The 27,095-nt window shown below is 36.2% G+C and overlaps 3 protein-coding genes across 4 annotated transcripts in view; 2 read left to right on the top strand and 1 right to left on the bottom strand.

Moving 5' to 3' along the window:
- The window catches only part of LOC141604826 (putative disease resistance protein RGA3), a 28,511-nt gene extending 22,343 nt beyond the window's left edge, over nt 1–6,168 (top strand). The window contains exons 2-3 of the mRNA XM_074423341.1: nt 2,029–4,775; nt 5,695–6,168. Coding sequence (XP_074279442.1) covers nt 2,029–4,775; nt 5,695–5,718 — 2,771 coding nt within the window. The 3' untranslated portion in view covers nt 5,719–6,168. The remainder of the gene's footprint in view (nt 1–2,028; nt 4,776–5,694) is intronic.
- Nucleotides 6,169–17,860: 11,692 nt separating this feature from the next.
- On the top strand, nt 17,861–20,873 carry LOC141604825 (uncharacterized). Its single transcript, XM_074423340.1, has 3 exons — nt 17,861–18,650; nt 19,775–19,896; nt 20,387–20,873. Exons 1-3 carry the CDS (start codon nt 18,267–18,269, stop codon nt 20,535–20,537), a joined length of 657 nt encoding a protein of 218 aa, XP_074279441.1. The 5' UTR covers nt 17,861–18,266; the 3' UTR covers nt 20,538–20,873.
- A 997-nt stretch (nt 20,874–21,870) lies between these two features.
- On the bottom strand, nt 21,871–26,148 carry LOC141604824 (UDP-galactose transporter 1). 2 transcript variants are annotated; one of them, XM_074423338.1, is made up of 5 exons: nt 25,571–26,148; nt 23,833–24,082; nt 23,529–23,736; nt 22,455–22,686; nt 21,871–22,330 (listed from the first exon to the last, which is right to left on the bottom strand). In XM_074423338.1, exons 1-5 carry the CDS (start codon nt 25,682–25,684, stop codon nt 22,109–22,111), a joined length of 1,026 nt encoding a protein of 341 aa, XP_074279439.1. In that variant the 5' UTR covers nt 25,685–26,148; the 3' UTR covers nt 21,871–22,108. The 2 variants fall into 2 exon arrangements, with proteins under 2 accessions (XP_074279439.1, XP_074279440.1); XM_074423339.1 differs by having other exon boundaries at nt 23,833–24,096; nt 25,571–25,660.
- Nucleotides 26,149–27,095: the final 947 nt, after the last annotated feature.

Raw genomic sequence — 27,095 nt, 5'->3', positions numbered from 1 at the left:
AGAATAAGAGGGAGTATGTATCTAGATCATATATTTGTGTGTCTGGTATAATATTTTGCGTATCTAGGTGGTTTGGTTTTTTGTGTCATATATGGCAAAAAAATGTATCTAAAATGGAAAAAATGTATCTAGAATTCGGGTAAAAAGTGTACCTAGGATAGAAAAAAGTACATCTACATCCTAGAAAAAGGTATATAGAATTTAGGTAAAAAGTGTACCTAGATAGAAAAAAATTGTATTTATATTCTTAAAATGTGTATATAGAATTTTGGTAAAAAAAAGTACCTACTTTAGTTAAAAGTGTATATGAGATTTGGTAAAAAAAAAAAATGTATCTATATTCTTAAAATGTGTATATAGAATTTTGGTAAAAAGTGTATCTACTTTAGTTAAAAGTGTATATGAGATTTGGTAAAAAAAAAAAGTATCTACATTATTAAAAAATGTGTATAGAATTTTGGTAAAAAGTGTACCTACTTTAGTTGAAAGTGTATATGAGATTTAGTAAAAAAAAAAAGTGTACCTTTTATATATACTAGTTTTTCACCCGTGCAAAAAAAAATGCACGGGTCGTAACAATAGATGTTAAGTGTTCAATATCATAATAATATAAATTGTTCATAGAGACGGTTTTGAATTTAATTGGGCATCTTATTTATTATTGTAACCACATATAATGAATTGAGCTTCTTTATTTAAATGTTAAATTCAAATGACGGTATTGAAATTGTAAATATGATATTGTTGATGCCTGATTACTAAATAAATGTTTTTGTCTCATAATAATGCTTTGTAAGACTTATGGTTTTTTTTTAAGATAAGAAAATTAGTGCTGCTACTTTTTTATAATCATTAAAATCTTTACCATGTGTATTTTTTTTAACATTATAATTATGCTTTATTGTTTTCATATAAAAAAGTTAAAACAATAAAGCATTATGAAAGACAAAAACATTATAATTTATCCTATTTTTTTAATTGTTTTCATTCAGATGTATTCCTAACATTTTAGGAAAATTTATATGTATAATATGTAATTATAAAAAAAGTTAAAACTAAAATTAAAATATCGTAAACTCGGTAGTTTGAAAAGTAGAAAAAGAAAAGCAAATTAAGTGAAATATATGAGAGATAGTAATTAAATGTGTAGGATGACCATGGAAGGTCCAGGTCCTACCTTAATTTTTTTTTCTTTTTAATCCTTAAAAACCATAGACCAATAGAAGAGCTTTATTGGCTTAGATAAAGGATTCTAATGTATCTAGTACGTTCTCACCGAATGATCGTTCTTACCGGATCTTGACTCTATATATATATATCTAGATATTGATATTGATATAGATGTCTCTTTTACAAAAATCGACGGTAGGAGGGTGGGCTGCCCACCATTATAAGTGCTCGTTTATTATGATAATACTAATATGGAGTAATAGTCATTTGCATTTTTACTTTTGGTAAGCCTCTCTTAAGACGGAAGTATTTGTTTTATGACGGGTCAAATAACATCTTATATGTGCATATATGACAAATCTTTTACTTTTTCCTATACATCATGCTTTTGTCTTTCATCTCACATGAGCATATTTAACCCATCTTAAGCTTGAAATAGGAATTTGTCTTTTACATTATCTCAATAGAAAATACATTACTCTAGAATCTAAATTATGAATTTAAGAGTGGCTTTATTTGAGATTTCTTTCCAAACAATTCTTTTCCAATTACTCGTATAAAAGGAGCAGTAGCCAGACACATTTTGTTTGAGAGTTAATTTTGAGTGTTGGTATATCTCTTTGTGTAATCCGACAAGACGTATCAAAGTATAAATATGTCTCTATAAAATGAAAAGCACAAATTGTTATTTATGACGGATTGAGAGTTAGTATATCTCACCGTGTAATCGACAAAACGTATCAAAATATGTCTCCAATCTCCATATAATGAAAAGTTGAAGATAATTTTTGAGAGTTAGTAAATATTTTGATACTTTGTTTGACTGACTATTTGGTTTGATCCTATACGCGTTAATAGGTCTTGGCAAAACGACCTTCGCAAGATGCCTATATCACAGCAAGGATATTGAAGCTCATTTTGAGAAAAAGCTTTGGATAACCGTGTCCGACAATTTTACCATCCAGGAAATCCTGAAAGAGATGCTTGAATATGTTCCATCAAATAAAGGAAATATGTCCAACATAGCAGCAATGATAAGCGAACTTCAAGAAAATTTGAAGAATAAAAAGTATTTGCTTGTCCTTGATGATGTATGGTGCAAAGACCAAGAGTTATGGAGTTCCCTTAAAAATGCATTGCAGAGGATCGGGGGACCTCCAGGATGTCTGATTTTAATCACCACTCGTCTCAAAGAAGTCACAACGGGATCCCAAGCTGTATACACACACTCGTTAAGAGCACTATCACAAGGGGAAGGTTGGGCTCTTTTAAAGCAGAGAGCTTTGGGAGAAGTGACGTATCCAAATATATCTGAATTTGAGGAAATTGGAAAAAGGATTGTTGAAAAGTGTAAAGGCGTCCCTTTAGCCATAAAAGCAATCGGAGGTATACTTCAATCGAAGCAGCTACCAAGTGAATGGGAATTAATAGAAAAAAGTGAGATATGGGATTTGCCACAAAATGATGAAAACCATATCCTGCCATCACTAAGGTTGACCTTCGACCATTTGCCTTATCCCTCTCTGAAGCAATGTTTCGCTTACTGTGCTGCTTTTTGTCGTAAAGGCAGCTTGATGAAAAAAGATGAGTTGGTGTATATCTGGTTGGCTCAGGGTTTCCTTGATGGATCTGACCTTGATGGATCTGAAATAAAAAATTTAACAATGGAGGAAATTGGCGAGAAGTATCTAAAGGATTTGCTGAATTATTCATTGCTAGATGAAGTAAACGGTGAAGAACCGCGATATAAGATGCACGATTTAGTTTACGATCTTGCCGTGGATGTTTCTGGGAAAGACTTGTTGTTCTGGAAACCAGAAGATCGTCAGAAAATTGACAGTTGTCGACATTTAGTTATCGATAGGGAAAACGTTGAAGCTCTATCCAACCTTCCTATAAGAAAGACACTAATGAAGCTGAGAACAATTTGTAATGGACTGCCACACAATGTGTTGGACCATGCAAAGTACCTGCGTACTCGATCAGTCGATGATTGTGACATCTTAGAGCTGCCTTCTTCTATTGGTTTGCTTACACATCTCAGATTCCTCAGTCTGTCAAATAATCCAATCGAAACATTGCCAGGTTCAATCCGGAAACTTTACCTTCTACAAACACTCCGACTACTTGACTGTTCTGATATGTTGGTCCTCCCAGCAGTATTGTATAGGTTGACTAACTTAATTCACGTCCCAACAACTACTTTTATGTTCGCATGTAGAGGATTACGAGAGTTAACTAACCTCCACACCTTACCCCATATTTCTTTGGTTGATTGTGATTATGGATGGTCTATAGATGAATTGGGGGGTCTGCAAAATCTTATGGGAGAGATTCATATATCTGGTCTAGAACAAGTGAAAACTAAGGAGAATTGTCCTGAGCTGGAAACACCAGATTTCAGCAATAGCAGTGTCAATCATGTATCATTTCCATCTCTGATAGAGCTTGAGATTGCTAGGTGCGGAGCGTTGAAGACATGTGTCCCGTCACCCTCAGCAGATGCAACAAATGTTTTTCCTTGTCTTGAGGTTCTTAAAGTTACAAATTGTCCTGAGCTGGAAACATTGCCTACACTGAATTCCCAATCCCTCAAGAAAGTAGAGATAAAGAATCTTGGCATCCGATCCTTTTCAATAGCGTCACCAACTGCGAACATGAAGCTTGAGATTCTTGAGATAAGGGACTGTGAGAAGCTTGTGTCTTTACCCAGTTCGCTGCAGTTCGCTGCATCTCTCAAGAATTTAACTGTGGCTGTTTGTCCTGCTCTTACTTCTTTTCCAAATGATCTTTTCCAGGGACTCGCTTCCCTGAGCAAGCTCTCTATTTGGAGATGTGAAAAGCTTGTGTCTTTACCGAGTGAGGTGCAGTTCGTTGCATCTCTCAAGACGGTAAAAGTGATTAACTGTCCTGCTCTTACTTCTCTTCCAAATGATCTTTTCAACGGACTCGCTTCCCTAAGCGACCTCCGTATTTCAAGATGTGAAGCACTAAGTAATATCCCTACCAGCTTGGAAAAATGCGTGTCTTTGGCGACGCTCATGATAAAGGACTGTCCATCTGTAAAGGGCCCAACGCCAGATTTCAGCAAGTTGAAGGGTCTCCAAAAGCTATATAAAAGTGGAAATTCCATAGAGTTGATGATTTCCTTGTTGAAGGCGGTTCAACATCTTCCTAACCTAACGACATTGTATACCGGCAAGTTTAGTGACGAAGAGGAACAAGAATTATACTTCGCTGATGTGTCTCCCATTCTACAAAATCAATCTCTCCGTAAATTATATTTGTATGGAAGCCCAAATATAAAGTCTCTACCTGAACAACTTCAACTTCTCACTCAGATTAAATCTTTGTGGATATGGGACTTTGATGACTTGGAAGAACTTCCAGAATGGGTGGGTCGTCTTTCATCTCTTGAGGAATTATGGTTGTTCAATTGCAAGAAATTGAAAGATATACCATCAAAGGAGGTTTTCTTACAGATGACACGATTAAGGCAACTGAGTATTTGGTCGTGTCCAATCCTAGCTGAAAGTTGTGTCAAAGATGTTGGCTCTGATTGGACCAAGATCTCGCATATCCCCTTTATTGAGATAGATTTTAAGGTAATTTAAAACATGGAGTGAATCGTAACTAGATTTTAAGGTAATTTCATTTGAAATGTGGGGGTGACTGGTGAGTGTTGAAAGGGGTGAGGATTTACTATGGGTTTGTGTTGTAATTGAGTTGCTGCATTTTGTCGAGTTTGACTTAATATAAACTTATCCGACCACTTTTTTTTTTTTTTTTTTTTTTTTTTTTTTTTTTTGTGAAGGATTGTGAAGTTTTATTGAGTCGGTTTTGAAAATACCAATGACGTGTTTTGTGAAGGAAACACGCCATTAGCAGTGACGTGTTTTTACAACAATTTTTTTTTCAACTAACAGAAATTAAAAAAAATAAAAATACATAAACCCGCCATAGGGAATGGCGTGTTTCCGCTGCGAAACCCGTCACGACAAATATTTTATTTTTGAACATTATTTCAAAAATGGATTCAGTTTTATTTAGAGTAAGTTAAAATATAAAACGGTTTTACAATAAATAATGTAAAAACCATTTATAAGAGACTTTAATACCCCTATTACAGAAAAAGGTGGCTGATAGAAGTTATTTGAAGAGGGTTCATAAAGTAAATTAAATTATTACCATAAAAAAGAATCAATCAATAATATAAGATTCACTTCAAGAAATTGAGAGAGAAAAACTGATCTTAGCATTCCTAATATCATCAAAACCAAACGATTTATTAAAATTAATTTACATCCCGGTAAGTCAAATTCTCTTCTCTCTAAAAAAACTCTAGCCTTCATCAATCAAATTAGGGACTTCCATCGACTATTGATTGATGCTAAGTCCCCAAAAAGCTTTATTTATCAATTTTTAGTATGAAACTTTATGAATTAATTAATAAAAGTCTCCTTTTTGATGAGATCCGTTTGTCTGTCTCTATTTTCGTAATTTTTTCAATCCTTGTTTTTCTAGGTTCTAGTTCAATTGGAAATATAGAGAAGTCGCTTTGGTCGTTCTTCATATGGTGAAGATGTGGAAGATCAGTTTCAGAATAGATCGTTATATGATATTACATATGTTGTCAATTTGTTGGTTGAACTCAATTTGGTCAGATGAAATCGTCTCTCGTCAAGGCTCAAAATCCTATGATCCTCTTGTGAAAAGCTAGCTGTTTGCGGCGATATGATAGAGGACATGATTTGCAGCAATTCAAATTTACAGATCTTTCTTTGAACAAGGTTTTATTTTATTTGGGTCGAATCGAGTTGTATCCGTTTAAATTTGTCACATGTTATAGATGTCGTGTGACTATTTATTAATGAATTGATCATTTCTTTCAAAAAAAAAAAACCAAACGATTTATTTAGAATTATACTTCCGAGATCTGTAATAGCACAATTAAATTACTACTTCTAAATACGAAGATGATGATGATTGATGAATAAAGAGAGAATTAGTAAAAGTAGTGATTCAAGGTGCGGTGAACGACGCCGGAGATGGTGACTGGTGACCTGCAGGTGTGACGACGGCAAAAAAGGTGTTTCGGCGGTGGTGAACTTGGTGCGCATTGGTTAAGTTCCGTTTCTTGTTCTTTGTTTGTTTTTTTTTATTGTTTTTTTTGTTTTTTTTTTAAGCGACAATTACTTTCTAGACTTGTCTACTTGTGTGTAGAGCCCGTAGAGGTGTGCAAGAACCGGAATCCATTGGATCGGGATCGGAATTAAAAATTTCAAACTAACTCTGGTTCAACATTTTTTAAAATTATGGTTTTTGGTCCGCGATTGGTTTTCCCGGTCCGAATATGTTTGGACAGTAATTATTGTAATTGGATTTCTTTTCTTAAAATTATATTTTAATTTGGTTCAATGGATCATAATCGAAAAAAGTGGACATATAATGACAAATTCTATTCCAACCGGTCCTGGTCCGAAATTTTTGTTGATTCCGGTCTGGTGCGCAGCCCTAGTTGTGTGAGACAGCCATAATGTTGAATCCGCGCCTGATGTTTTTTTTTTGTCTCATGGAGCGGGTATTTAGTCACATTATCGGTTTGTATAGCCATTTTTTTTTGCTACCTTATGGTATAGTTAAATGTTTATAATATATTTACCTCACTATTGTTAATGTTAATTCCTTACAAAATAACGTGCGAATTATAGTATTGCTATGAGACAATACTCTCTTTATTGTGACATTAGTTATCAACCTATCAATTTATCAATTGTTTGATATCTAACATGTTTCAAACAATATAATGATAAATACTATATGTGTATAGGTGCAAGTTGAGTTGGCAACTCTGATCCGGTCCAAGTGACCCGACCCAATGACGAATCGTAATCTGACATAATTTGATGATCTGACCCAAACCCTATAATCCGATCCGTTACTAATTGATTAAATTGATGACCCAACAATTATTATGCTTAATAAGAATAAAAATTAAAGCGATTTAATGTTTAATTTGATACATGTGACTTGATAACGAAGTAACTAAACTAAATAATGGTCGAAAACTAAACTTAATGGTAACTCATTTGACCTGAATGACCCTTCCCGATACCTTTGAACAATCAAACCCAATATAACTTGACTTAACCCGATCCAAATTAGACCCGCTTTGCCCAATTGTCACTTCTAGATGCAAGGTTTTGTGAGGTGGGGGTTGTATTTGAGGGGGGTCCCAACCTTATTTAACTCGAATTTAACTCTCGAACCAAACTCAAAACCAAATGACCCAAGTCACAATGAGCCAATTTATTACAATTTTACCTTCCAATAGTTCAACTTCAATTATTCATTCAAAAATATATTATATCAATTATTTAAGCATTTAAAATTTATTCCGTTAGTCTTATTTATATCCGTCTTAATATTAAAATAGGGACAAACCTTTTAGTTTTGCAATGCATTTTGTTGTTGTCTTATTTATCCCACGTGAGTTTATGTGACTCGTTTTGTGAAATGTAAATATTATTTGATTTTTTTTGTAGAATTTAATTTATTTTATCAGAAATAGTTAATCAATCATACCTGCAAATTGAGGTGTATTAATGAAATGTACATATAGTAAATAATACTGAAGTTGGACTTGTACTAAAGGACAATATTAACAGTTTATGGACTATACAACCGAATGTACAATAGCATTGTACATCCAAGGTTATTTTAGTCTTCCTCAACTACTTTTATATGTTAAACCCTAAAACCAATACTAAGTAATTCAATTCAACTCCTCTTCTCTCTTTAACTGCTTCTATATTCTGCTTCTATATTTTGATCTCTATCTTCCTCCATTATGTAGTTAACTAATCTTCTCCTTTTAAATTATTTTAACAACTATTATATCTCCCATTCTTCAATCAGAATCAATATGAATTTAATTGATTTTTACCATCACGGTGAGGGAAGCTTCAACGACAGACGAAACATCAAAAGGTATCATCATCAATGGAAAAAAAAACTTTGAAGGAGCATGAAATAATCACTAGAGTTTTTATCGGGATTTAGATTATATAAATAATGGAATCTCATCTTACAAATCTGTTTGAATTAGGTCGTGTTTTTTTTTAAATTATATTTCCTATAAATTTAAGCTCGAATTCTTTTCATAATAACTCATATTATTTTCTTAATAACTCGTATTCTTTTCATACATTACAATTTAGTTCAAGCTCGTGTTCTTTTTATAATAGCTCACATTCTTCTCATATTGTTATTAGGTCATTTTTTTTAAAAAAAATACCTCGTATTCTTCATTTGAGTACAATTTATGAATTCATAGACATTTAGTTATGAAATACGATAACATCTGAAATATTATTTGGTCGTGTTTTTTTGAAAGCACATTACATAAAATTTAACTCGAATTCTTTTTATAATAACTCATACTCTTTTCTTAATAACTCTATCTTTTCCATACATTACAATTTAGTTCAAGCTCGTGTTCTTTTCAAAGTAGCCCGTATTCTTCTCATAATAGCTCGTATTCTTTTTAACTTAAATTTTTAAGCTCATGTTTTTTTTTTGTATATAATAACAACTCGTATTATTCATGTGCGTACTATTTACGAGTTTATAGACATTGAAATATTATATAAGATCAAATTTGGGGGAAAGGGGAACTTTTGCTAAAGAGAGAACTATAGTACGTTAAGTTTTACGTTGTTGAAGTAAAATTTTTAATTTTTTTTAATGGGCTATAAATTGTTAATCATATATTATATGGGCTTGATGTACAATGCTTCTGTACAACAGGATGTATAATCCTATTTGTGCAATATTAAATAGAAGCACATCATATCTGTATGTACATTGATGAGGTGGGGATTCAATTACTTAATTACTTAACAAATCGTTGTATAAGAATGTCTTGCGTACATAAGCAAAACAATTTTTATTACTAATTATTTTAAATCTATATTTCTTGTAAGTATTGAATGCCAGTTGAGGTTAATCTCTGTCTTTGGAGAAAAAAGTTAAACCAAAATTACTCGATAGAAATGATCGATAAATTAATTAGTTTGTACTTTGTATTTTACATCTTCCTTATGGTTATGATTTATGTATTATTACGTACTCTTATTATCTTATTACCGACAACAATAAGTCAATTGCAATTTCTATAACGATTTATGTATTATTAAGTACTCTTATTACCGACAATAATAAGTCAATTACAATAACAAGGAATTACTTAAGGAGAGTTCCATTTCATCTCTTAACGCTATTTTAATTATTATTATTTTCACCATTTTACGTAAGCTTTGTTTTTTGTATAACAATATAAAGTCATACGATCATTCTATAATAAAATCCGAGTCGTTGATAAGAAACTGACATACTCCCTTCATATCAGATCAATGGTAACATAGAGAATCTTGACACTATTCATGGTCGTAGGGAATCTTCGATATTATTCTTAATCTATAAGACAAAATATAGTCATGTGTGATCTTGTTTGATTTATCGTCAAGAATACTATAAAAATATTAAATTTTCATAATTTTTAATAATGTGTAACTAAAGATATTTACATTGTAAAGCGTGTCTTGACAAGTGTGAAAAAGTCAATGTTACCATTATTATGGTAGGGAGGGAGTACATACTTTCCAAGAAGCTAAGAAATAAATGGAGAGAATGAATAGTAGTTGCACACTACATGCACGGTGCACCCATGGTTACTTTACCTTTCAACATTCATGATGATAAGATGTTAGAAAATGAACAAAAAGGGATAAGAATTAGCAGCAAGTTTCCTATGACACGCATATCCGTCATAAATTTGTGAGTTGTGATGGGTCAAGTACTACTCATGTGGATAGATAAGACAAAACAGATTCGTATTGCCTAGTGTGATAATCCGCACACTCGAACCCTTAGATTTATTCATACTTATGTAATATCATTTCCGTTGTACATTTGTAGTAAATAGTTTACTAGTTTAGCATAATTAGCATAACTTTTCTTTATAGTTTTTCTTTCCATAAATAGGTATATCGCTATTGTGCACTTTCTATGTTTCCTGCTACCGGGATGTAACTATCAAATTTCCCTCTTTAGGGAGTACTAGTGAATGAAAATCTGCTTCCTACCTTGTGCCTTCGTATTGCTTGTTGTTGCTTTGTTGTGAACGACTTTTAGCCTTCACGTTTCTAACAAGCCGTGTTTGTGGGATCGACACTAGGATCCTGACTCACACACCCGAGACCGATTACGAACGCCTAGTGCTCGACCAACACTAGTGCTTGACGCTCTCGTTGCAATCCTGTCGAGTGTTGCCGAGACCCGAGTATCGTGCTAGTGAGCGATCCTTCACTAGTACGAAAAGCCTTGTCGCTTGCATCTTGCCTTGAGACGGGTAAGGGTGCGCGCCACGATCCGGCAAAAGTATCGGACCGTAACATTTGGTATCAGAGCCCGGTCTTCGGACGGGTTTCTGCACGCCGTATTTGTTTATCGAGATCGAGAAAATGGGCGAAACAATCGAGGACCGAGTGGATGCCTTAGAGGAATCATTCGACGTCAAGCTTCCCAAACTCGAGGGCATCGTTATGCGGATGGCCGCGAGCCTCGAGGAGTTGCAGAAGACGGTTTGTGACCTCGAGACGAAGGTGGACGGGATGAACACCCGCATCCAAGCAATCAGTGGTGCGATCCCCGATGATCGGGAGGAAGAGATCAATCATCTGTACCGAACGGTCGAGATGTCAGAGAACACTTGCGCCACGCCCGTGAAAGCGGTGGCCAATGACGGGAAATCTGTGGGGAGCCATAAGGTGAAGGCACCTCCACCTCGTGCCTACGATGGGGCGAGGGATTCGAAAGCGGTTGATAACTTTATCTTCGATATGGAGCAATACTTCCGAGTAAGTGGGCTCGACGAAGACGCGGAAGTTGTCACGGCAAGCATGTATCTAGTCGACGATGCCAAGATGTGGTGGAGGGCTAGGTACAAGGAAATCGATGCGGGCACGATTACAGTGACATCGTGGGCCGACTTCAAGAGGACCTTGAAGGATCACTTCTATCCCGAGAACACGGAGTTCGTTGCTCGGAAGAAGTTGAAGGAAATCAAGCACACCAAATCAATCCGAGAATATGTGAGGGAATTCTCAGCGTGCATGCTCGAGATTACCGAAATGTCCGAGACGGATAGGACCTTCGAATTCATTGACAGGTTGAAGAGGTGGGCACAACAGGAGGTCATGAGGCAGAATCCCAAAACTCTGTCTTTGGCCATATCAACTGCGGAGCGCCTACTCGACTTTCACGGGGAGCGAGAGGCACCAAGAGTTGTGACACCAACGGGGAATACGGGTGCGTCACAAAGTGGGTATAATGGACAAAGGCTACAGAACAGCGTCATTTCAGTTGGGAATAGTCGGTTCCGCTCGCAAGGAAGTCAAGCCCAATCGGCGAGCACTACAAACTCGCCCTCAAGCTCGTCTTCGAAGGTGGGAAACTCAACTACTTCCACAACGAAAAAACCGTTCGCGTGTTTTGTGTGCAAGGGTCCTCACAAGATGGCCGATTGTCCGAACAAAGCGGAGTTCAATGCCATGTTCAAGTAGATGCCGAAGGGGGCTCAAGAACGTCTTGATGGGGCGTTGGCCGACTATCACCAAGAGTGTAACGAAGACTCGAGTGATGGTGAAGACCAACCACGGATGGGCTCACTTCAAAGGATTATCGCGATGGGGAAGTACGAAGATTCCTGCGCCAAAAAATCCAATGGGCTCATGTACGTGGACTTGATGGTGAATGGGAAGCAAGCACGAGCCTTGATCGACTCGGGCGCCTCCCACAACTTTGTTACGAAAGAGGAAGCTGATCGATTAGGGCTAGTTCTGCGGGATTCTAACATCTGCCTAAAACCGGTCAATGGGAAATTGAGACGCGTCCAAGGAGTGGCTAAGAAGGTCGCAGTCCAAGTGGGTGAGTGGGCAGGGGAGCTCGACTTCACCACCGTTCCGCTGGATGACTTCAAGTTAGTACTCAGGATGCAGTTCTTTCAGAAAGCATTGGTGGTATTGAAACTGAGTGACGGATCGATGCTACTAATGGGGTTTATTGTAGTGTAGATGGTAGACAGCGACGAACACAAGGGGCAGCATCGAATTTTGGCTATGAGGGTGATACCGACGCCGAAACAAGGGATGCGACCATGGAGAATGCCTAAAGGTTCGGTGGAGCCGAAGGCGAACAAGACCCAGGCTAACTACGCTGCTAAGTGGCCTGGGGGACGAAAGGAGAGTCTACCACCTCACCGAGTAGTAGACAATGAGGGCCGAAATGCCCAAAGAAGTAGGCCTCGTACCATCAGGGGGCCGCGTCGATATGCTGAATCGACGTCCTGGTTTGAGGGTCAGCCGACCCGGGAGAGAAGGCCTCGTACCATCAGGGGGTCGCGCCGAAATGTTGATTCGACGTCCTGGAAACCTCCCGCGTTCTGTAATGCAGGTGCTGAAGAGACGAGAGACAAGATGAAGGTCCGTTGGATCCAGTACTTGGAGAAATCCCGAGAGAGGTCTTTCCAAGCAGCGGTAAAGTGGACTTTCCCGAGAGACAAGAAGCACGTGGTGGACTTGGAGAACATGATGTTCGGCAGCTTCTATGTCAAGGAACTCCAGCCTATCCTTGAAGGGACGAAGATGCCAGTCATTGTTCGGGACAAAGCGCACATTCAAGCCGAGTTGTACAAGACAATCCCCAACACTGCATGGACAGTCAGAGCTCACCGAGGATGTCTCACTGAAGCACCATTCAAGATTTTCGTGTTGCCGAGGGCGGCAACAGATTAGGTGGGGGAGAGTGTGACGATCCGCACAATTGAACCCTTAAATTTATTCATACTTATGTAATTTCATTTCCCTTGTACATTTGTAGTAAATAGTTTACTAGTTTAGCATAATTAGCATAGCTTTTCTTTATAGTTTTTCTTTCCATAAATAGGTATATCGCTATTCTGCACTTTCTATATTTCTTGCTACCAGGATGTAACTATCAAATTTCCCTCTTTAGGGAGTACTAGTGAATGAAAATCTGATTCCTACCTTGTGCCTTCGTATTGCTTGTTGTTGTTTTGTTGTCAACGACTTTTAGCCTTCACTTTTCTAACAAGCCGTGTTTGTGGGATTGGCACTAGGATCCCGACTCACACACCCGAGACCGATTACGAACGCCTAGTGCTTGACAAACACTAGTGCTTGACGCTCTCGTTGCAATCCTGTCGAGTGTTGCCGAGACCCGAGTATCGTGCTAGTGAGCGATCCTTCACTAGTACGAAGAGTCTTGTCGCTTGCATCTTGCCTTGAGACGGGCAAGGGTGCACGCCACGATCCGGCAAAAGTACCGGACCGTAACACTTAGGCACACTATTTTTATCTTATCTACCCACATGAGTAGTACTTGATTCGGCGTAAGTTTGCCACGAATATACCTTAAGAACAAGTTGCATAAGCCAAGTAATGATATCATTTCATCTTATATTGTGATATTTGAAGCCTACTAGACAAAAGCAACGTACATGCCTACAACTTTAATTTACATGAGTACATGCATGCTTTGCAATTGCAGTAGAGCGAATCAATGATTTCATCACAACTTCACGGACTACATTCTACATACATACATTGCAAATTTATTTGTTGTTTCTCTTGATGACAACTTTGACAGAGTTACGTACCAACGTCTACCAATTTAATTTAGAGAAAGGAAATTGGGTGATTGATAGTTACTTAGCATGCATCTTGTTCGTACAATTTTTATGTCAGCTCATACGGCAATGATATCATATATTCCAAGATTTGATTTCTCAACTATGGGCTATGAGTTGTATTTCGTTATTCAAAAATTGAACCAATATGATAACTTCGACCCGAAATTTGAAATCGACGCATTTCGAATATTAACTTGTTTGAGAGATCTAGGAATAGCATTAAGCATTTGCATTTTAAGTACAAGCCTCAGGAGCTTTAAACTACAAAAAATCTCATTGAAGACGGCGATATCCGTCACAAGCTTGTGACGGATATCATTTCCTCTCACAAAATACCCATGAGAGGTGAGTGGAGGAGCACATGGGGGGTGCCCCACCTTGTCCCTTCTCCCTTTTTGTGAGAAGTCTTCAGCTTGTGACAAGACGCTTTGTTTAAACTAATGGTTGAAGTTCTATGATTGATTTTTATGTTTGTGAGACTTTGGATGTTTTCTTAGCTAATTGAATCATGTTTGTGTTTTATTATGTTAATTTTCGATTTCATTAACTAGTGCACTCGCATAACATAGGCACTTTCTAGTTTCAAGATGAGTCTGGAATCTGGATCATCTCCAATAATTGGAGTCTAGAGGGTCCAATACTCCTTTAACAAAGGAGGAAAAGGATAAATGGATGGAGTAAATCCCACCTTGCCCTCTCCTCTTGGGTTAAAAAGAGGTACCGACTCCCCAGTTATTGGAAATGATCCAAATACCTTTCGAAATTGCCTCTCTATTGACATTAGAGGTGGCAAATAATGACACGACACGAAAACATGATACGAACCCGACACGAAACTAACGGGTTTGGGTTAAGATTTAATGACTCATTTATGTAAGTGGGTGATGTGAATTTGGCGGAAGCGGAAGACATTTTTGTAAGGTTGTTTTTGTGTTTTTGAATAAAGGGGATATTTGTTTCAAGATCAATGAAGACCTCGAAAACAATGGGATATTTGCCGTAACTAGACCTATAGTTACGTCAATGGGTGAATTGTTTGATACACGTCAAATAATCCGACTTAAACTTTGGATCGCGTCCTCGGTCTAAGCAAGGTACGAAAAACTCGTTTCGACCTCTTGAGCCTTTTACTCGTGTAACAACACAAATAAGGAGACAAGTTTCTCACACATGGTGAACCTTTTTACTCAAAACATCATCGTGCTTACAAATGAAGAGAGCCAAGCCTTATATAGGCCGAATGATGCTTGGGCTCCAAGGCAAGCTTTCAATGTTTGCATGAATTCTAGGTTCCTAGTTATTAGTTTTGACTAGTGTAGAAAAACTAGGAAAGACTTTAGAAGAAAACTAGAAAAGACTAGGAAGAAAACTAGGCGATTAAGAAAACTAGGTGGTATAAAAAACTAGGTAGTTCCATGCACTTGGCCTTGGTCTTTCCCGAGGTTCTTCATCCCTTTTTTCACAGTTTGCACGGCCCCCAAGCCTTATTCGGACTGTTTTTGTTTTATTTTTCGCGTCCCTTGATACGGTAATTTTCTCGTAGAATTTTCGTTAAAGTTCTCGTACCGTGTTCACATCAGTGGGTCGACACGAACACGACACGATATTTAATTGGGTTGGGTTAGGGTTGACCTCTCTAAACACGAATCCGACACGAATGACCTGTTTATTATATTAATCCTAATTTTTCTTGATCTTCTATCACATAAATATTCTTAAACTTTCAAAATATGGACGTGACACGAAAACACGACACGATCCCGATACGAAATTAACGGGTTAAAGTTGAGGCCTTATGACCCATTTATGTAAGTGGGTCGACACGAACACGACACGAGATTTAATTGGGTCGGGTTTGGGTTGGAGGGATTGTGACCCGTTTACATGTGACACGAACACGAACCCGACACGACCCGATCTGTTTGCCAGGTCTAATTGACACTATTGTTACGAAAAAATAAATCTCATTTGAGATCTACAAGCTTAGGATAAACTCTTTTTAAACGAAGTAGTTCATTTAATATTAGCTAAAATGATGATATCGTAAGTTAACACGATCTTAAACCTGACTAACGTTTACCTAAATTAACTTGTTGAAAAACACTGCGAAAATATGAATTGTCAATCAATCACCTAAAACACCATCATAAATAATCCTAATAATGGATTTGAAAGGACATGAAGAAACTGAAGCAAACCAGACTAATAAACCAGCAATGCTAAAGAAACAAGCAAAGTAACCAAAAAACCTGACCAAAGTGTAGTACAGTATCAGTATCACACATTATTATTTTCGGAAAATGCACGCGGTGCCCTTGAACTTTGATATTTTGCCCGAAATACCCAATTTTTTGATCCGGAAAACTTTAAGAGGCTATAACTCGTATTTTTGGGCTCAGAAAGTGACGATTTTTTTTTTCAAATTGATTATCTTTTCGAGAACTACGACTTGAAAAAAAAAATTGTCGAGTTTGGAATTCGTGACCAAGAGATATGGTCACTCAAAGTTTGTTCGGTAAAAAACACTTTGACGTACAAAAACTCCTAGCCACGGGATCCAAATACGACAATTTTTTTTTTCAAATCGTAGTTCTCGGAAAGATAATCGATTTGAAAAAAAAAATTATCACTTTTTGAACTCGTAGACACGAGTTATAGCCTCTTAAAGCTTTCGGGAACAAAAAATTGGGTATTTCGGGCAAAAATCGAAACTTCAAGGGCACCGCGTGCATTTTCCCTATTATTTTACTTTCAAGTATAATCATTACCATAAAACAAAAACAGTAATTGTTTCACAAGAAGAAGATGAAAGGGTAAATAAATACCACAGTAAATTAATTAAAAGGCACATAACATTGCATCTTTTGGCAGGGATTCTCGTGAACTTTATACATACAGTTAATATGCTTGCTGCTTGATGCCCTGAAAAGTTGCATTATTGTTACACAAATTCTCATTGAAGACATGACATATCCGTCACAAGCTGAAGACGGATACCATTTTACCTCACAAAGTACCCACTTTTTCTCTCTCTGCAACACTATTCATGTGGTCCCCTTTCTCCACTAACCCATTTTGTTACCATTTTATCTCACAAAATATCCGTCACAAATGGTAACCCGTCACAAGGGAGACCAATTGTTATTGTTATCATTCGTTTCATGACCGGCCTTATTTCCACCACCATATCATTCACTTCTACCTCTTCTTTTATGATTGAGTTTACTGGTCAAGATTAACTTTTAGACTACAACAACCACCACCTTATCCCGATATCTCAATGACTCTCGTAAATTGCGAGGTAGGAATGTTCGTATATTAAGTACGCAGTCTTATCCTTGTGTTAGGCACACAAATAGACTGTTTCTGAATGCCCTATGATGAAAATGCTTCGAGCCTAATGTCGCAAAGATGCTTGATATGGAATATCATGATAAGTTTTTATTTATCGATCCAATATCTAATTATCTATAACAATAAGACCGTTGTACAATGTACATAACTTTATAGTAACTTCGCTTTCACTTCTTATTTAACAATAAATGGAGTGCATAAACTATTAAAAGGCCGTAGTGCACGATAATCTTATTTTAAAAGTGTATTAACTACTAATCTCACTCGTCGAGTAAAAGCGTTCCAAATGCATCGAGTTTGTACAAGCTAGCCTTAACCAAAACCTATCCCAAATTATTTCAATAGATCGTACTTAACATTATCCGCTAACTTTTCAGGCCGAGTTAACTTTGCCGAGTTTAAGATATAATCATATAATCACCAATCTCATTCTCAGTTTCTCACCCATCATCAAACTTGTCTTTCTCTAGACCTCCCAGTATCCTACCAACATTATAATACGGCATAACCCGGGCAATAGATCGTAACAACTTAACAAAATCCGCTAATTTATCAGGTCGAGTCAGTTTTGCCGAGCTCACCAATCTCATTCTAGTTTCTCACCCATCAACAAACTTGTCTTTCTCTATTCATTTTGCTGTCCTAGTCTTACACCTCCTAGTGTCCTACCAACATTATAATATGACATAAACCTGCAACACATTACACATTTACACACTCCATTTAAGTACACTTACTTAACCTATCTGCAAGTGCACCTTCCCCAACCATTCACATTACCTACTACCTTCCCCAAGTTCCTCTCAAAAACCCCACTTCATAACACCTTTCAAATCTTCAAAATTCAACTTTTCTTCATTCAGGCATTTCATCAAACACCTTCTGTGCATATCAAAACCCACCATTTCCACACATTATTTCCAAAATCTAAAAGATACCCATTTCAAGATATACCTTAAAACATCTAAGTATGAAAGAAGGGTGGAAATCAAGCTCAAAAAGATGGGGAAATGGAGGTTTAGGGTTTAACAATGGAAGGTACTCTAATGGTGGTGGAGCATGTTGGAAACAAATGGATGGTATGAACATGTATGGGTATGGTCATGGTAATGGTTATGGTTATGGTGGTCATGGTGATGGTAATGGTGATTATGGTAGTATGAAGAAAAGAGTTATGGTGGTTGTTGATGATAGTTCAAGATCTAAGCATGCTATGATGTGGGCATTAACTCATGTTACTAATAAGGGTGATTGGTTGACTTTACTTCATATTATGAATGATTTTGACTCTTCATCTTCTTCTCCTAATCTTGCTACCTCTCTTGGGTCTCTTTGCAAGGCTTGTAAGCCTGAGGTATATTCATTTTCCTACTCACCCGTCTCGATCATTTATTTACCTTTTAATCAAACGTAAACAAATGGTTAATATGGTGAGTGTACATATATGTTCTTGGTTGGTTTGTTGAAAACTTGCATTGATTATTTGCATAGCTTGTAAAGCTGAGGTATATTTATTTTTTGACGATAGAGTTGGTAGAGTTTACTATTCAGATACGGAATAAGATTATACAGTAATTCAGTACAAAAATTTGTGTAAGACGGTCTTATTACAAGTATATCGTCAAACGGTTCTTTTAATAACTACTTCTTCATTAATAAGGGTCATGATTTCCTTGTACGAATAATTCGAATCTCTTTTACACAATCTTTGCATAAAGCGGCCTTACATAAGACTAACACTAATTCACTTAGTTATGAGCATATATTAAAAAAAAAAAAAAGTATGAATATACTCCCTCCATTTTTCTTATTTTTACCCTATTTGCTTTTTGGAGGTCATAAGTTGGAGAATAAAGACTATTTATTTATAAAACTAAAACATTTACAATTAATATCAAGACATCTTTCACGAAAAATAATTCAAGAAAAAAAAAACATATAGACATCGAAAAATACGGTCAAAGTGACGTCTTGAAGATCGCAATAAAGCAAATGGGGTGAAAATAGAAAATATGAGGGAGTATTATTTACTATCTTGAGTAAACTCTGCGATGTAGAGTCGATTCTGTTAGAGTCGACTCTATTGGATCCGAATAGGTACGGGTTCAGTTGCGAACGTGAGTGATTAATTTGTTCATTTGAGGTTCATTTTGTTTCTATTTATGTTTTTGGCTTTGGTTACCTCTTTTTCTTAGTTATTTTGTCCTCTATTGTGAGAAATTCACATGAGCACAGTGATAGAGCTAGGGGGGCTTTGACGGATAAGACTTTCATAGTTTTCAATTAAATTTCATTTTTCGCCCCTTTAAGTTCAAATTCTGGCTTCATCATTGCACATGAGATATCCGTCTAAATTTTAAACGAGTTAAATTTGGAACTTACCGATTTAAACTTTTTTTTGAAGTATTTTTAGTAATGTAGGGCTATATGAAGTGGGAATTATTTGATTTTTTCATGTAAAATTATGATAATTTTCAGGTGGAAGTAGAAGCACTAGTGATACAAGGGCCAAAACTAGCAACAGTATTAAGCCAAGTAAAAAAGCTAGAAGTATCAGTCTTGGTGTTAGGCCAGAAGAAATCATCTCCAATTATGTCATGGTAGGTCCCAAATTTTATTCCAATTATGAAATCTATGTCAAAATCTTTCATTTTCATACATCTTAAATCTTAAATCATCTAATCAAAAGTCTAATCAAATGATGATTATGCAATCTTGTAGATCATGATTTACTTTCCACTGAAATTAAACAGTTGGTCTTTCTTAAGACGGTTATATCGTTTAAAATGATCCCATAACTATAAACAATTAGTTTCATTGTAGACAGATATATCCGTCTAAATGGGACAAGCTTCTTGACATTTCCTATGGATTCTATTTTTTGTCACACCAATCTACTTCACCTATTTCATGTTTAAGACGGATATGCACGTCTTTAACAAGGATTTGTGAAAAATAAGACCGTAAACTATCATATAACGGTCTTATGCAAGAACAAAAACGGAGTAACCGTGTCCCATTATACTCTGTATTATATGACCGTCTTACACAAGACTAAAACATTGGTTTGATGTTTGATTTGGTGGGCAGCTTGTTTGGTATGAGCAACTCAGAGAACTTTGTGGAGCAGTGCATCGACAATGCAGAATGCTTAACAATTGGGGTGAGAAAACAAAGCAAAGGGATGGGTGGCTACCTCATTAGCACTAGATGGCAGAAGAATTTCTGGCTCTTAGCCTAGAAACGGGATTGATAACGTCACTCTAAAATATACTACGTCACTCACATCTACTCATGGAAATATATAACCACTTAATTAATATTTAATACTCTCTCAAAATGTTTGGCAAAGTATATTAGAGTGGCGTTATCATTACCCTGAGAATATACGGTGAGTTCTCCTCCGTATTCTTTGAAAATAAATTGTGAACTGTTGAAGAGAATTTGTGATGTGGAAATGTAATTACTAGTATGTATTATTCCTGATGTTTAGGGTTCTAAATATTATTGTAATGTAATTAGTAGATTAATTTAAGAAAAAGGAAGTATCATGATGATCACATCTCTAATTTCCTTGTGAATTCCTTATAAATTAAGCTATGGACAATTATGTCAGAAATTGTCAGAAGTTTAATATGTACCATTGTTTGATTTTGATTTTTTATTGCCTTGAAAACTTCTTGGTACTACTAAATTATCGTAATTATTATGTAAAACAGCCTCATACTATGAAACGGTCCTTTTAGCATAAGAAACATTTATTTAAAATGAACAAATTTTTATTCCAAAAGACTGTCTTAACCGTCTTATGATAATTTAGGACTATTTTTTAATTGATTAATTAAGTATTATTAAAGGATAATTATGTGAGATTAGACAGTTTAGGGTCTTGTCTTTTATGATAAAGGTTATGATGCTGCTGGAATTTGAATATGTTCAAATAAAACACATTGAGCTAACCAAGATCTAAAACCCATAAAATCATCATACTCCATATACAAGGAACACCAATGCATGTAAACTTATTTAACACATAGAGAAGCTTCAAGATCTTGGAGACCTAACCCATATGACCATATCTAAAAGCTTCAAGATTAATAACTGAGTATTTTTATTATATATAAAAACCGTCTTCCACAATAACTATTGGTACATCATTGCAAACTAAGTACTCGCAATTTTATGACTCGGAGTAGTAGTAGTAGTACTGGTAGTATAGTTTTGAGGAGGGGAAATGGGAGTCAATGTATCATGTATCCAAGCAAGGATCTTCTATATTTCCTTCTCTCACATTTCTCGTCCATTTCCTCTCACAATACTACAGAAGTAGTATATTACTATTCCACGTTTATCTCATAAATCACTTGTAGCGTTGGATCGTTTTAAAATCTAATCCAGACTGGCAACCGCTAAAAGGAAATGGAAGGAAATGGAGAGGAGAAGAAATGGAGAGGATCTAAATTGCATATATTTGTATGGGAATTTTAAAACTACAGAAAATTATCAAGCAAATATAAATAAATATATAAAATATACTATGGTTAACAAATAACAAGAATTACTTTACTGGGAGATGTGAAAGTAACCATCTATTAATTTAGTAATTTACTCTAATCAAAGTTCTGGAATTTCTACCTCTAGATCTATAATGTTAAACGAAATCGCCACAAATTTAAAATCTATATATATGATTCTATATAATGAAAAGAAGTCAACACAAGAAGGAATCACCTCATTAACATCATCTTCACTTTTCTATCACCGTCCTTTAACCGTCACCAAACAACCAGGAACGACCTTTGAATCACTTGGTCAAACCTTGTCGTCTAACTTGTCAGCGACAAGGGGTACCATCTCAGTCCGACTACGTGGAGTTCTGGGTGTTCTTGGTGCTCCTTGGGGTTGTTGTGATAGCATGTGTCTTACATAGCCATAAAATGTGCATCCAATTAGTGTTACGCCACATCCAAGCGCATTTAAGCTTGATATCGGGTTTTTGAATATCAGCCATGAAACTAGGACGGCAACAGCTACCTGAGCACAAGATAAGAAAAGTTAGCTTTATGGAACCACTTTCAGTACAATGTAAACCGCCTTAAACAAGAAACTAGGATAAAAACGAGAGATAACAGACACCGAAAGAATCACTGAAGCTTACCTTGAGATTTCCAGCCACATTGAATGTGACGGCCGTAGTAGAATGAATCACATAAAAGATGGAAAAATTAAGACAAAAAGCCAAGACCCCAGAGCCAAAAATGATGATCAGGGAATGGAAGACAGCAGGGTATGTGTTGAGCCATACTATAACTCCAGGACCCTCAAGTACCAAAGCTGGTACTGCTAAAATGACGGTTGCAAAAGGCGCCATGTAGAACACTGTATTTATGCTGCGCACAAACAAACACAATATAATCTGATTTAAGCAAATTACCAAAAAAAAGAGAAGCTGTTAATATGAACGTAAAGGTTAAGATAGAAGGTACTATATCAATACAGCTAACTTGTATCAAAATGTCAATATGAACGTAAAGGTTAAGATAGAAGGTACTATATCAATGCAGCTAACTTGTATCAAGTGCCTTAATGGCTCTCGCAAATTGCGGGGTAGGGGGGTTCAGATGTACGCAGCCTTACCCTTGTGTTAGCAACACAAAGAGGCCGTTTCCAAATGACACAAGATAAAAATTGTGTTGAGAACTACATTGAAGGACTGCTACTTCTCAAATATCATATTCTAGTATATAAACACAAAATAAATCCGCTAAGGGGAAAAGTGATCTTCAGTACAAACGCTGTACACCCAAAACATCTAAGAAAGTGTACTAAAATCAAACAAATCATTAACATAATCTCTTTTTTCACTATCACAAATGCATAAGAGGGTCTTATGAGCATGACCAACCATTTCACACTAAGCAAAGGCAAAATCGATACACAACACGGCAATAAAATAGCGATCAAGAGAGGCATGTCATCATGTTTTTCTGCCACTTAAGTTTAATAGTTTAATACTGCTTGATGCTCATCTCAGATAAATGAGTTAGAAGGTTCAGGCCAATACAAGCGCCCTCTAGGTGACTGAATGATACAAAGTAAACACTGAGGTAAGGAAATAAAAATGTACCACTGAATCAGAGTGATCAAACTACTAACAAAAAGAGTCTCGCAAGTGAAAAAGTCATGAAATCGGCAGAATGTAACAAACAATGCTAAAGTATGGAGATGGTACCTATCGAATTTGTAGCCATGCAAAAGAGATTCAGCGAGAATAGTCTTGGTTGAAGTAGCCAGACAGCCAAATAACGCAGCTAAAAATCCAAACATGTTAAAGCTAAGCTCTGTGATAGAAGTTAGAAGAATCCCTCCGACAATTGGAACCAAGGCAGCCCAGATTCTCCAGTCAAAGTGCTTTCTCCAGACCAACCATTGCAAAATAACTGTCAAAAACACATTTTCTGTCAGTACATGATTGAGAAAAAGATTATTCCACATCTAAATGATAAAAAGAATGTAAATTCAAGTTCCCAACTAACCTGTAGTAGCAGGTGTAAATGACTTGATGGTTTGCATAAAGGAGACAGGTATGTAGCGTAAGCTCACATTTCCTAACACAATGTTGATACAGAACACAAATGACATGGGGAATATCCTTCTCCAACGGTCCTCAGGCTCAACTGCTATCAAAGGTTTTATCTTCAGGATCTTAATTGCCACAAAAGCTCCAATAGACGAGCATATAAAGTGAATGCAAGATACAGTAAGAGGGAACTTGAAATCCAATTTCTGCTCCATCAAATCTCGGTAGAAAAATGAGAGAAGAATAGAAATGTTAGCACGTACAAATTCAGAAAATATCACTCACATAATTTTACGAATATTAAATTACTGTGAAAATAGCGGATAATGCATAGGGAGAGCACGGGAGTTAAATGCATGAGTTATGGATGGACAGATACGATCAAAGCTACTTTAAGCATGAGCACGGGAGTTAAATGCCTTCAAAAAACAATGTTTCATGCCATGATTCCTCCAGAGAAACTACCTTAACATCTTCGCATTCCTACTGGCAACAAGTATGACTACAAAAGGCCTTCACATCTCCCTACAAAACGCAATGATCCAGAAATACTCTCACATGGAAACAGCATGATGCTTTCACAAAGAATAGTTCTATCAGACCAAGTGCCTCTTTACTTGAAGCATGAGTTTGCCCACCTTCCAGCTGACTATGAATTAAGCCCCTACGTAAACTGGCGTAACTATCCCATAAAAGCGAGATGATAAGTTCCCAAAAGATAGCTAAATTTGATCCAGAATCCTAGCTACATGTCTCATCACTCCGCACCCCGTGGGGAACGTATCTTACGGAAGCTAATTATGGATACTATCATCAACCATAACGCAAAAGCTGGCCATATCCTCAAACTCAAAAGGTCCCCGTGCCAAGATGAATGGATTTTCTTTAGTGTGTGTTTAGATAGCAAAAGTGGAGGGAAAGGGAAGGGAGGGGGAAGAAGGGAAGAGAAAGGGAAATAAGGGAAGGGGAGGGCAAATGAGGTGTGGGTGTTTGGATACAATTCCTTCCAAATCTTGCCTATTGTGGAGAGATTTTGATTTGACTTTGAAAGAGGGAAAATTGAAACCTCCAAATCTCTCCCCCTCTATTTCCCTCCGCCCTTATTTGCTATCCAAAAAGGGCTTTTAAATCCACCGCTCTCCCTCCCTTTCTTTTCCCTCCAAATCTCTCAATCCAAACACACCCTTAATGTTCTAACAAATGGACAAAAAGATCGAAATGTCGGAATTATGAATTTATTAGAAAACAAATGCATTAGAACTTTGATCTAGAATAGCACACCCAAAAAGTTGTGAGCATGGCTAAACTCCTTAAATCAAATTTCATCATCAAAACAACTGAAAAACGCATCCCCGATCGAAAACAGGGACACAACTTCCCAAACCATTATTTTAAGACCCTAATAAGTAATCACACATTTTCAACAGCATAATGTCACTCATTAAATGAACCAGGACATCTCAAGTAATAAACAAATTGCATAAACTAATACAAAAAATTCATAAACAAATCAACATTCAAATCACCATCAATAATGCCAATAAATAAATAAATACTTGCACATGACAGAGATTCTGAACCTGTACATGCTAAAACAGAAACAATAACGTAAACAAATGACTGATAACACCCAAATAAAGAAAAAGTAAAGAATTAATCGAGAAAAAGCGATTAATTAAATCGAGGAAATCTACCTGAAAGATCCACTTATTCATGATAATGACAGTAACATTAAAAGCCCACCATTGCAAAATCGCAAGAAGAGATCGAATTACTCCCCACTGACACAATCCCTCCTCCATATTCATCCTCGTTTTCCTTAATTATCAAACTTAATCCCTAATTAAAGATCAAAATTTTACACTCAAATCAAAATTATCCCAAAAACTAAATCAAACCCATTAATCAAAAACAAAAACCCAATTCAACCAGCTGATCACTGTATTAAAAATGTTCAATTTTTTATATTATTTACGAAAATTTGTGTAATTTGTTGTTACAATTTGCGGAAATTGGTGTAAAATCAGTGAGAATTACACCCTGAAAATTAGCGATATGATGATTTGGGGATGATTTAGATAATAAAAGGATGATTATTTGCATGAAAATTGGGGAAGTGTCATGGAGAGTATGAGCTTATGAGATGATGAAGATCGTAAATTAGGGAGACTGAATAGTTAGTAGATAGATGGGTTTGGTTTGGGGAAGGTGGAAGCAATTTTGGCGTGTGTTAGATTTTTATGTTTTAATGTTAGGGAAAATGGTCAGTTATAACTTTATCAAAGTTATCGTAACAAATTCTCATTTAAGACGTCTTTTCTGTATAATACGAGAAAATGTCGTTATTTTGTTATAATAAAAAGTCATCATTTGACGATAAAATATTAAAATGTATTGTTAATGTTACAACTAAAATTGTTATGTTGAAATTAATGTTCGGGGAGAAAAAGGAACATACATCGGATGTATTACCTCTGATTTTACTTGTTTTTGAGCATTTTTGTATTTTTTCTGAGCTTATTACCTTAAACTTTATTTGTTTTTGAGCATATGTGTATTTTTTTTGAACTTATTAAAGTTTATAAGTTAGATTTTAATTTTTTTCCGTCAAAACTCAAATTTAAGTAAGTTTGTATATAATGTTTTTGAGTTTTATTTTAATTTTTTTAAGCTTAAATGTTTTAGTGAATGAACTCAAAAACTTTATAGTAAGACTCATAATTTTTAAAACAAAGCTCAAAAACTTTATTATAATGCTCAGAAAGTATAAAACTTGTGGTAGTACATCAGATGTATTCTGGGAACTTTTTATTAAAAATAGTCACATTTTATTGTAAATGAGTCACATTTTCTAGGCTTAAGCTTGAGACGAAAAATGTTCATCTTAAAGAAGACTGGTTGTATTATATATAAATCACAAATAGAGGTGGCCAACGGGGCGGGTAGACCTTGCTTGGCCGGTCCTTGGGTGTAATGGCGTAAATTAGCCTAACTCAGTTGAACTGTGTCTTAGCCCCAGCACGTCAATGACCTTGGCCGTGTGTTCTACACAAACTGACTCGTATTTCAATCCAACCTTAGACCCACACCAGTCACCAGACTCACCCTCCAGACTCACCTGAGCTGCACTAGGTCTGGATTCGACGACGTTTGTGTATGAATGATCATAACTCCGTATGACATATCCCCTTACTCCTCGTACTTTCAAAACTTGCAAGG

The sequence above is a fragment of the Silene latifolia genome, chromosome 10 (assembly GCF_048544455.1).
Source record: "Silene latifolia isolate original U9 population chromosome 10, ASM4854445v1, whole genome shotgun sequence".
Classification (NCBI taxonomy): Eukaryota; Viridiplantae; Streptophyta; class Magnoliopsida; order Caryophyllales; family Caryophyllaceae; genus Silene; species Silene latifolia.
The sequence above is the reverse complement of the archived record's forward strand: the minus strand, read 5'-3'. Positions and strand labels throughout refer to the sequence as shown.